This window comes from Crocodylus siamensis, chromosome 2 (assembly GCF_052110815.1).
Source record: "Crocodylus siamensis isolate JL-2025a chromosome 2, ASM5211081v1, whole genome shotgun sequence".
Classification (NCBI taxonomy): Eukaryota; Metazoa; Chordata; order Crocodylia; family Crocodylidae; genus Crocodylus; species Crocodylus siamensis.
This window is the reverse complement of record NC_143396.1, coordinates 24,886,482-24,898,816: the sequence shown is the minus strand read 5'-3', so window position 1 is coordinate 24,898,816 and position 12,335 is coordinate 24,886,482. Positions and strand designations below refer to the sequence as shown.

The 12,335-nt window shown below is 46.1% G+C and overlaps 1 protein-coding gene across 2 annotated transcripts in view; it reads left to right on the top strand.

Moving 5' to 3' along the window:
* KIAA0232 (KIAA0232 ortholog) overlaps positions 1-12,335 on the top strand; it is a 135,617-nt gene that overhangs the window by 33,313 nt on the left and 89,969 nt on the right. Inside the window, exon 2 of one of the 2 annotated variants that reach the window (XM_090035547.1) lies at positions 10,480-10,521. Coding sequence is in view for 1 of the 2 variants with exons in the window: in XM_090035546.1 (XP_089891672.1) it covers positions 10,753-10,983 (231 nt within the window). In the remaining variant the exon portion in view is untranslated. Of the gene's footprint in view, positions 1-10,479; positions 10,984-12,335 lie in introns of both variants that reach the window. The other variant, XM_090035546.1, reaches the window with a different exon arrangement.

Sequence of the window (12,335 nt, the reverse complement as noted above, 5' to 3'; positions counted from 1 at the left end):
ATTATTTGTATCTTAAGCTGTACTTCCAATTTGTCTTGGGGATTTGTTTTGCTGGGGTCAGGGAGAGTTTCTGTTTTTTTTTTCTTACTGTTAGAAACAAAACAGAGAAACTTGTCCTTGTGAGCTATTAAAAGGATGACAGGAAGATGTGGAGGAAGTAGCTGTTGAAAACATAGAAAACTTCAGTCTACTCTGCACTTTTTAGTGAATTTGCTTTGCTGGTTGAGAGCCTAACTGTAGTTTATGCGCTAGTATTTATTCAATGGTCATGTGTGAGATACAAGGCTTCTATTAAAAAAATGTTGATAATTACAGTTTTTCCACTGTAATCTATATGTGCTACTATCCTGGACAACTGTCTGATACCCATAACTACAACTGCTGCACTATCAAAACATAAGATGGCTTTATTGCTAATTTTACTATTTATGTAGCCCTCCTTTACCATAGTATTAGAACACCTACATTTTTAGTGTTTTTTTCTTTACAACACTTGTGAGGTATGGAATAGAAAACTATTCTCACTTTTTACATGGGGAAACTGATTTGAAGAGAGGCTTAAGGGCCAGATTCTTTTTCACCTTTTATGTATCTGAGTAATGCTGAGGGTGTGAACAAACATATACTTGAAGCAGCTTGAAAATGGGAAGGGAAGCTGCTATTTGGACTATGCAGAAGCTCTTTTTCTTTCATATGGCATCAGATGTAAACTTTAAATCTATGAGCCACTGTCTGGTATTGGTACTAAATGTGCATATTCCATCTGCCTCATCTGGGCATTTGTAAAGACTGTAGCTTTCAATTAAGTGCTGTGCTATTCGTTGGACACAGCACTCACAAAGGGGGCTATCCAAGATGTTCATCTTGTGAAGCGTTGTTTTGAAGTCACTGTGTCCACATCTCAGTCTGTTCTGCTTGACCCCCCCGCAATTCTGTCAAGGTTGGGCCCAATGGCAGACTTATTTGGTGTTGGTATAAAACACTGTATGAATAGGTCTGACCTTTCCCAGCTGTTGGTCCACTCTGTTCCTCCTATGGCTAGGGACAAACATTCAGAAAGCTGGAGCCTGAATTGATTCAATCGTTGCAGGTTAGTCTAAGGCAGGCTTGTCCAACATATGGCCTGTGGGCCGCCATGCAGCCCACCAAGCCGTTTTCTGAGGCCCGAGGTGCTGCAATGGGAAACGAAAGTAAACACTGTTTACTTTCATTCTCACCCCTTGTCCCTCCCCCAGCCCCTCAGCAGCTTCCTAGTGGCTGCTGAAGGGCTGTGAAAGGAACAAGGTTCCCACATACACCACGTCAGCTTGACGTTGCCGACGTGGTGCGGCTCCTCCCCTACCCCCTCATTTCATGGCGTCTCTTCCTAGCCCTGCCCCTCCCTTCCTTATTTGCATGCCAGCCCCGCCCTGCGCCAGTCCCTGCCAGCTGTGCGGGCTGGAGCAGGTCACAGTGTGGGGGGCACATACACTGGCTCGGAGGGATGCTGTGGTCGGGTGTGCGGGAGATGCTGCTGCTGCTGCCACTGCTGCTGTGGTTGTTGGGGTGGGAAGCTGGCACTGCTCCTGCCTTCCCGCATCCCCCCATGCCCGCAGACATCACGTTGGGTGTGGTGAGTTGTGGGCCCTGGGGAGGGAAGGTCAGGCGTGGGCTGCCCCAGGGGAGAGGGAGCGGGGGGGGTGTTCCTGCACGTCCCACACACCCTGTAGGGTCCCTGCATGTCCCCCTGGCTGCTGAGCCCAGGTGCGCAGGTGTGGGAGCATCCTCGAGGCCACCCAGGTGTCAGGGAGGCCATGGTGGGGTCAGGCGGCGCCCCTTGACCCCTGCACCCCCAGGCTGTGGCCAGACTGGACAGGCCGTGTGAGCGTCCACTCGTGCCGACCCACTGGATGATAAAAAGTTCATGCTCCGGCCCCACATTCAAAAAGGTTGGATATCTCTGGTCTAAGGCATCCAAAAACTGGAGCCAGAGCTCTGTGTCCTGGACAGAAGATGCCAGGCTGAAGCTCCCCCTGCCCACCCAAAAAAGCATGGCAGGGGTGGCAGCAGCAACTGGAGACGAGGTGGAGAGAACAGCCCACCCAGCCCCAGCCCTGGCTAGCCCACAGCTTTTCATGTGGCTGCAGCTGCCAGGTGCTGCCCAGGGTAGAGGGAGCAGTGGTGGCTGTGGTAGGTGGCTTCTGGGTTTGGGGCCTGCCAGCACCTCTGAGCCGCCCAGGCAGCCTGCTACCCGGCCAGCTCCTGCCTGTGCTGCCAAGTCAGATTGTCACAGAGCTGCAGTTGCTGGGCAGAGCCTTGCCCAGCCAGCTGCGACCCCATGAGAGCCCCTTCTGGCCTGGGCAGGGGGTGCCAAGAACACTCTGGCCCCATAGACCCCACCCCACCTCAGGGCAGTGCCAGCCTCATGCCACTTCAGGGGGCCATGTCAGCCAGTGTCTGGCCATGCCTCGCTCCTGCTTTGTCCAGAGAGCAAAAGGGCGGGGCCAGCTCTACTGTCTGGAGCAGACAGCACAGTCCAGGGATGGGAAGAATGCTGGGATGCTGGAGGACTCCAGTTTAAGTTAAACCAGGAAGGGGTCTGAGACAGAAGTTGCATAAGCTATAGAGGTGCGCTGATGCATCAGTCCCATATTGGCGTCTGTGCAGTTGTGGGAGCCATCCCCCACTCCCCATGCCACCCCAAACAAGCCACTCATGGCTCTGTCCTGTGCCCCGCCCTGCCAGGCTGAGCAGCACCTTTCCCTGCCCCATTCCCTCCATCACTGCAAGGGGCCTCAATCTGCCCCCTCCACACCCCGCTCATTTCCCACCCCCCACACACACCAGACTTACCAGCCCAATGCTGGTCTCTGAGCTGCCTGGCTGCATATTGGTATCGGGCAATATGGCATCTTATAAATCAAGCATCGGTTTTGGCCCCAAAAATTTCTATCGGTTCACCCCTAATAAACCAGTTTGACCCAAATCAGTTAAGTCTGGGCATGTTATCCATCTACTTTTTCAAGCCAGGACACTGGAGATCTGCCGATTCAGAGCAGACTTGATTAAGCTGATGTGCTCCATCCTGTGCTGCTTGCAGTTGTATAAGCAGCGAAATGTGTCAGCACACAGCAAATGGCGGTGGTATGCTTTCAAACTGAAGCACCTCTGATGTGTTTTAGTTCAGAAGCGCACTGCAACCATTTTCTCAGCGCTGACATGTATTTTGCCACTTATACAACTGCAAACCTTGCAGCACCAGGCACTTTTCAAAGCACCCAGTACTGCAGCGCTTACATGTGTAAAAATGCCCTCTGATACTACATTCAACCGGGTTTATCTTAAACAAGTTTCAGCCATTTTTAAACTGGTTTGTGTGCACTGAACTTATGTTCTATTACAGGTTTAAACCAGTTTCTGATCACTTAAATTGGTTTATGTGTTACTTCTGTCCCTAGCCCAAAGGTTTGGTTCAGCATCCCCAATCTCTTCTGGGAGCATGTGGGCTTCATGTGTAAATGGTTTGCAACTTTTAAGCTTCTTAAATCTCTACCTGTTCAGGTCTTCAGTTAATAGTCGATGGAGCAGGTGATTTTTTTGGCACCTCTTGCTTCTGTTGCCAGGAATGCTGTTGGGGTCTGTCTTCTTTTATCACTTGGTCTACTGCCTTAGAGTACAGGGAGTACATCTGTGTTTGTGTGCAAGTTGTGTAGAAGCTCAGCTGTTATGCTGTAACTGTGTACCTGAGCCTGTAGTGCAGGCACCCCTCAGAAAATCCCAGCTCTTAGCTTAAACTGGTGTTTTGACTACAGAAAAATATTAGTGAAATTTTGTTGGAAAGAACTTGGAAAGACTGCAACCTAGTCCAAATGACTTTGACTCTATAGATTCTTATTTGAAATTTCTGGATATATATTGTGAATCATGTGTCGGTATTTGCACATCTGACAGGACTAATAATGGGTGGCACCCTGCTGCACCCTGGTTGAAAATCACTGGTTTAAACCCAAAGGGCCAGATTCTGTTTCCCCTATTGTACATGTGAGACTGCAGTTACAGGTTACCTTTAAAACATTTTAAATATATGGGATGTTATGCAGATGAAGTTAGTTTCAGAGCAGTCGCAGGTTAAGTGTGTTAATACTATCAGAGACCTGCACAACTGTGACTTGACACTAGAGGGCCTGACGAGTTCTCAGAAGCCCTTCTCTGGTGTAGCAGATGAGTGGGAGGGTGGCATGTGGCTTGGAGGCAGAAAAAACACCACAGAGGCTGTGGCTTCCCTCACTTTGGAGCCACAGGTGGGAGGAGAAAACTTGTGAAAAAAAGACTGAAGTGATGGGGGGAAGAATAGAAAAAGAATAATAAAAAGGCCCAAAATCTTGCATGCATTTAACTGTATTGAGATTGAGGTGTGGGGGGAGTTGGGATAGCATTTACACCAGGGCATAGCTGAGACCCAGCGTGGGCTCACTGCATGCATGCCATGCTGAGACAGAGCTGAAATCCATTGTGTTTGTTGCATAGCAGAGCAAGCAGCAAGCTGGGCAGCTGCACCTGGCTGCTCAAAGCTGTAGGGTGTGCTGAGGTTGTGCTTCCCTAGGGGCAGGAAGGGTTTTGGCTTAGGGCCAGCACCACCCCCGTGGACAGAAGAATTCAGGAAGGTTGAAAGCTTGCCCATGAAGCAAAGGAGTGGGAAGGGCTGGGAATTGTGGATCCTGGTATGCTGGAGGAATGAAAATAGAGCATTTTATCACCCTGTAGCAGACTAACAATACCCTGGAGCAGGCATCTGCAACCCCCGGCATGTGTGCCAAGCATGGCACGCAAGGCCATTTTGCTCAGCATGCCACCGCTAGCCTGGCCTTTAGGCAGCTGCTGCCAGTGACGAAGCCCGGGCTGATCCCAGCAGGCGGCTGGGCAGCTGCAAGCCCTGCTGCAAGCAGACTGGGATCTGTGGTTGGCAGCAGCTACCTAGAGCCTGGGCTGGTTGCAGCCAGGAGGCTGCAAACATCTGCTCCAGGCTCCGGCATTAGCTCCAGACTGGCAGGTACACACATGCCTCGGACCGGACAGTTGGGGAGCGGCCTGAGGCAATGCAACCCCGTCCTCTTCCCCACTGCTGGCACAGATCTGATGGCTTGTCTCCTAGTGCAGCTCTTTATAGCCAGCCTGGGCTCTGGGCAGCTGCAGTAGGCAGCAGGCAGGCTGGAAACAGCTGCGCTGGGCTCCACAGCTCTAGCATCCGCTTCATGCTGGTGGCAACTGCACGTGCACCTCAGAGTGGACAGTAGGAAGGCTGTGCTGCCTCAGACTCTATCCCCACCATCTGCTCTGAGGCATGCGTGCACCCGCCAGTAGCCCAGAGCAGCTGTTTGTAGCCTCCTGGGTGATGGCAGCCCAGCTGCTGCCAGCCACGGAGCCCAGACTGCTTGCAGCAGGGCTTGCAGCTGAGCCTGCTGGACTCCCGCCTGCTCCGAGCCTAGCTCTGCCCCCCGCCCCCCCAGGATGAGGCTGGCACTGTCCCTTGCCAGGAGCACTGCACCTTTTGCAGGCTTAGCTGTGTGGGGTGGTGGGGTGGGTGGTTGGGCTGATGGGCAAGCTTCGAATGGTGGCCTCGGCCAGCCGTGCTACAGCCTGGGGGCTGGCTCCCCAGGGAAGCACAGGTGGGACCAGGTCATTGTTGTGTTGGACTTTGTCCAGTGGCCCAGGAGCCTGGCTCCATGCGCCCGCACATCTGGTTCTGTGTATTTGTCTGCCTCTTGTCTGGTTCTGTATATCTGTGTGTGCATACGTGTCTGGTTCCAGATGTTTGTGTGCATGCGTCTGTTCTGGGTGTGTTCTGGTTCTCTGTGTTTGCATACATGGTTCTTTGTGTGCATGTGTCTGGTTCTCTCTCTTTTTTTTTCTCTCTCTCTGTCATCGCAACATGCTCAACAAAAAAGGAATACACAACAATAAAGGCAACATTTATGATTATTAAATATAATAATATGCAGTGTGTCCTGCTATGTACTGTCTCCCCCCACCCCCCATTTTGTTTTTCTGGCATGCCGGCACTGGCCAAGGTAAACATTGTGGTTTTATCGGCACTCTGGCCAAAAAAACATTGCCTACCCCTGCCCTGGAGGGACCTGGGTAGAACAGATCAAAGATAACCATCATCTGAAGTAGTATCACTTTACAACATTTAGAGGGTACTTATCATGGTGAATGCCTTTATGGCATTTTAAAGGTAACTTGCTGTGAATAGCACTGATACCTGCAGTCCACCTAGGTTCTCTTCTGCTTCCTAGATGTGTAAGAGGCACTAAGTGTCATGTGCAAAGATTTTAGATCCTAATTCATCCTGCATGACTTAAACCGGTGCCGTGTACTGGCAGTGCCCACTGCCAAGTACCCCCAGGGGTACTCATACCTTTGGTTGAAAACCCCTGACTTAAACCTATCCTAGTGGATGTGCTCAGATGCCATGCAATCTAGCCACCTATCTGACTCCACTTACGCTGCATAGTCTGACTTTAATCCACCTGGGAAGATATACGTCTCTGAAACCTTATTTGGGGAAAAAAAAAAGACATGGATAACAATGGCGTGGAGGTTTGTTAGATCAGTAGCTTAGTAGTTATGGCACTCACCCAGAAAATGGGAGACTCAGTGTTCACATGAGAGAGCTAAACCTGTAGGAGTAAGGGTATATTTTAGTTCACTCATGTTGAGTCTAATGTAGACAAAGTAAGTTTAATTTTAACACTTGTTAGCTAAATAGATGGAGTTTATGAAGAGGAGGCTTTTGATGCCAGTCTTGCAGCTTTAAGTGATGTCTAGGCATATCTTCTGTGTGTGCACACTACAAAGTTCTCAGTCTCTGTCATTTCATGCAATTTATTGGTTTTATATATCTAATATATCAAATTAGAACTGCTTCCTAGTTTCTGTAGGAATTGAATATTTCTGTTCTACAACTTAATAATAAAGAATTCCTGAAAAACAAAATTTTGGGGAAAATAAACCCTTCATTTTGATAATGTTTAAATATTTATGATTTCAACCTCTTTGTATTTATATACAAATTTTAGAATTGCAATGAAGTTATTTTAAAATGGACAGAGTAAATATCTATTAAACTCAAAATGGAACACTTCAGTTGTGTTGAAAATGTTTTTAAATGCACAGAGAAATATACTATTAATAAATTGGTGTTCTTTCAGTAAATTTCTGGCACTCTAGCACTGTCTTACATGTTTGCAGTGATTTCTGGGGCTGAGTCCTTACAAGCCAAAGATTACTTAGTGTATACTTAATCTACCTTCCATCCCCCCCCCCCCCAAATCCTATGTAGGCTTTAAAAGTGAGAGGGAAGAAATGTGGCCTGGGGGGGCGGGGAAGGTGGACACAGAAAGAAACAAATCTGCATAGTTAGAATAAATTACTTTTTCATTTTATTTTGTTGTTTTTGAATATCTGATTTATATTATTTTTTTCTTTTGTTTCATACCTCAACTTTTCCTTGATCCTGCCATCATGATCATGAGCATTGTCTATTGCTGTAGAAATCAGTGCTGAAGGTATCATTTTTGTGGGTCCAGTGGTATCCTAGGAGATGTGAATATGAAAACCATATCCTTTGCCCTATAATAGGGCTTTTCAACCTTTTTTGGATCAGTGTATCCCTGACAGCTGGATGCGGGGAGTGGTGTGGTGTGCATCCTAACACAAAGGCAGCAGTTGCCACGTACAAGCTTCCCCTGTCCCACCCCATGTCTGGCTGTGCGGGTGGTGCCTGCGCAGCAGCGTAGGATGGTGTGTAGCAATGCTCCATCCCCACCCACCCAGGTGTACCCCCTAGGGCCTTCTCAGGTACCCCTGGGGATACACGCACCCCCAGTTGACAACCCCTACCCTATAACATTTGCAATCTAGGCATCTTTTACAAGAAAGATGATAAAAGGGATATATTGAAAAAGAAAAGTATTAAGGAAAGTTTTATTTTTAACTCTACAGCTCTTAAAGATTTTGTTGGCTTTACTTGCTGCTTATAGGGGAATACTAGAATATTTGTAACTCTTACCACTTTTGAGAGGGGGGAGCTTTATGGAGAGATTTTGAGTAAGTTCTGGCATGACACCTAAATCAGGAATTCTATCAGGCACTTGTATAGAGGTGGCAATGGAAGAACACCACCAGGGAAGAAATTAGCTGTGCAGGAACTGGCATTGCCATAGGACCAAATAGGGGAACATGAAGTACAACAGGGGCTATCTTTTATCCTGTGCTACCATTCACTTCACAGAGACTTGATTTCCAGCACTTCTGGGATTCTAGCTGTGGGTCAAATGTCTAAACATGGAGTTAGTCAACCTTTGTGTACCAGTTGTGAACATCTTGGCTTCTATGTTAACAAGTTTGTAGAATGCTTTACTGAACTTACATGGGGAATTGCTTGCTTGCTTTCTTTCCCCTTAAATACTTAACGGAACAATACTACATTTCACATGTCAGTCCTTTGCACCATTTTCCCCATGAGTTTGGCTTGTACAGAAGATTCTGGGCAATAAAAATCTGATGCTGACCAGCTGCTATGTTTAATATTTAAGAATCAAATGAAACCTACATTGGTTCTTTTTTTCTCAAAATGAGATGTGTATATATATTAGCAAAGAGGGTTGCTGATGATTACAACTGTACCTGAAATGTTTTCTTTGTTGTTGATATGCTAGAGGTACTGCTTACTAATATTTTGTAATATCATGCTTAAAATGGCACAAAACTGACTCCTAATTTCGATATCTAATCAAACGAAGATCTTGATGTATCCTGTACGTATTAACAACTAACTTGTGCGAGGAAAGTTCCCATGTGTTTGAAGATTTCAGTGCATTTTTGTCTAGATATTATATAAACTGACAGGTTATTTTTTGGTCGATAAAAGGCAGGAGTTGAATTTGGGGAAGAAGACAAAGTTAACAGTACTCTCCCAAACTGTGTTAAAGAATAAACTAAATATGCATATACAGAAGATTATTCTGGTATTCAAAATAGGCTCTTGCATGCTAACTGAGCTCTTTGAGCTTCAATACCTACCATTATCCAAAGGTTTTGCTATAATCCTTGGTCTTGTTTTCACAGAATCTGTACATTTTGTTGGGCTTTTTGCAGTTTGTATCTCATTGGCTAGTGTCGTGATTCTCAACCAGGTGATACCCTGAAGTACTGTGGGACCTTTTTAAGGGTGCCCTGCAATATTAGTACTGCTGGGTATGAAAACACCTACATATGTTTTCCAAGGTAAACCCAGAGATTTCAAATATGAATCCATAGTGTCAGAATATTCTGACCTGTCTTTCTAAGTTTTTTGTAACTGCAGAATACCTTTATTATTTCTCTGTAGTAAAAAAAACAAGTGAAAGCTAAAAGCTGGCATTTTCTGAAGGGAGGGCCTTGACTGTGATGAGGGGTGCATTGAGCCTAAAAAGTTTTGAGAACCATTGTACTACTGAGTCATCTTGGGCCTGGTTCCTTCTGTGTGAGGGGGAAAGAAATGCTTATAGAGCTGATATGAACTGGCACTTGAGAGATTTTGCAGAACTACTTACAATCCTACATCCTTCATTAGTTGCTTTAAACTAGTTGACTTGGCTAGGGAAGTGGGGTAGAAACCTGGTCTCTGCTTTAACTTGAGCTGGATTGTACCCTCTCAGAAGAAAGTATTAGTGATGCCTGCTTATAAATCTCCTGGAAACTTGGGAGAACTTTCCAGGTTGCATAGAGGTGGCCTGCGCTGCTACTGGTGGGCCACAGGGACCTGGGGTGTGTGGCTAGAGGTGAGTGGCCTGCTCCAGCGAACATGGCAGTTGATGGTGCGAGGGCTGAAAACCCTGGATACTGTCCGGTTGCTTTGCTTGACACCGCTGTCATAACCCTACCTTCCTGGTTAGTCTCCCCTGTTGTATACTCCATTCTAGAGCTGGAACTGCTGCCATGGCATGAGACATACAGTGACGGCAGCTTTGACTCTGGGACAAGGCACATGGCAGGGTCTGGAACAGCCACCACATGCTCTAAGTCAGAGCTGCTGCCACATGCTCCAAGTTGGAGCTAGAGCCAAAGCTACTATTGCTTGCTTGTGCACTGGGCCCTGTGGTCCAGATCTGGCCAGGTAGCATAACTAGGGTGAGATGAATGGCACAGTTGCCCTGGGTGCCAACTTGGAGGGGGAGCACATACAAAAAGCAGTTGCTACTGGCAACTGTGTGATCGTGACAGTGATAGTGGTGGCACTGTAAGTCAACATTGTCTCTGTGCCCTGATGTTCAGCTATGTCCCTATGCTCCTGCAGGCCTGGGACACAAGGTGAGTTTGGCTCCTTTGCCGTAGAATAAGCAGAATACATAAGTAACTGCAATTTAGAATATTTGCTCACTATTAATATTTTTCTTTTTAATGGAATATATGATGACAACTTACCTTTTTTTTTTTTTTTTTTTCTTTTTTTTATAGGTCCGGCTGGGGACTTGCATCTGGCCTCAATGTGAAATTAAGGTAGAAAAACACATCTACATATGTGTTTGCTATTAGGATTTAGTTTATTCACTGGTCATGCCTGAAGAGTGATGTTCGTCTCTAGACGGCTAACTGCCAGGAAATATAAATGATTGTCCTAGAAGTCAAGCCTCTCTCCTATATACTGGAGTGAAAATCACCTCCAGATATCGACGGAATATCAACTACAGAAAATGCTTCACGTTATAAGGATGCCAACCACCTAGATTCATGCGCCCTATCTGTACAATTGTTGTGGATGGTTTGCCATCTGAAAGCTCCTCAAGCTCTTATCCAGGCCCTGTATCTGTTTCTGAAATGTCTCTGCTTCATGCTTTGGGCCCAGTGCAGACCTGGCTGGGACAAGAGCTAGAGAAGTGTGGCATTGATGCCATGATTTATACTCGGTATGTCCTCAGTCTTCTGCTGCATGATAGCTATGACTACGATCTGCAGGAACAGGTATTTACATATTTTAGATGTTGTCTAGTGAAACCAAGTGCTTGCTTATGCTTTGTGTACACATTACGATGTTTTTCATGTCATCTTCTGTCACTGTTGGGGTGGTAAAAGCTATCACAGGATCAAATCTGGAAAAAAAATAATTTGATACAGCTGGGTTGCTGTCAGAGCAATTCATTTGCATTAAAGCTTTCTATCACTATCTGATTTTTGTTACAGTTTGACATTTGAATATTTGTAATGAATAGTGTGTTTTTATAAAATACAAAAGCAAAACATTGATATTGAGCTATATGGCTGTAAATTTGCACTAATTTGATATAGAGACCTCAATAAATTGTAACAAGTGCCTTGTAAGCAGAGAAAACTGGCCTGGTTTTGTGGTAGCTTGTGGAGCCACTACCTTTTCCTGGTGGATGTCTTATGCTCTAGAACATGGGTGGGCAAAATGCGGCCCACAGGCTGGATGCAACCCACCAAGCCATTCTGTCTGGCCCACAGAGCCCCTAAAATATTGAGAAAATTAATATTTATCTGCCCCTGGCTGCCTGTCATGTAGCCCTTGATGGCTTACCAAAACTCAGTAAGTGGCCCTCCACCCAAAATAATTGCCTATCCCTACTCTAGAATTAAGGCTTACTTTCGGGTGGGTGTGGAAGACTGACCTGCAGACAGATTGCAACAGATCTCTAATGTGTGAAGCACATTTATTTACCTTAACAAAATGTAATTTTTCAGCTTGCTATGGAATTAATCCTTCTCCTTTCTCCTCACTTCCAATGATTCCTGTTTTTTTTACCATCCTTCAATGTCTGGCAAACATCACCACATGGGGCCCCAAATAATTGACCCAGAATCTGCCTGTTGCTCTTTCTCAGCCTGGTGCATATATGACTAGTGTGGCACTGCCCTCCATTAAGTAAAGCCAGACCAGGTTACCCTATGCCTCATCTACATATGCATTTTTCCAGGATGCCAGAACTCATGGCAAGAAAACCCAGTTGCAATCACATGGGAGCTAATTAGTGCACCGCTCCTTTGCAGGTGGTATCTGGAGTACACACCCATACTGAGCAGTGTTTAGCTATAGGGTGATCAGGCTTGTGTTGACTGGCAGGCCAGCCCAGTGATCTGTGTGGTAAATCAAGAACCTTTGGCTTTGGACTAATATCATGCATAGTTTTTACTATACACAAGTAAGTGCCAAAGTGCTAGTTAGAAGTGTTTATGGAGTACCTGTGCTAAAACTGGCAGCAGTTTTAAAGATAAATTGCATCAGTTTTTGATAAACTAAATCTGTTGGTATTATGTGCAAATTGAGGGGAATTGATATTTGTACAGAATTTGAGGAA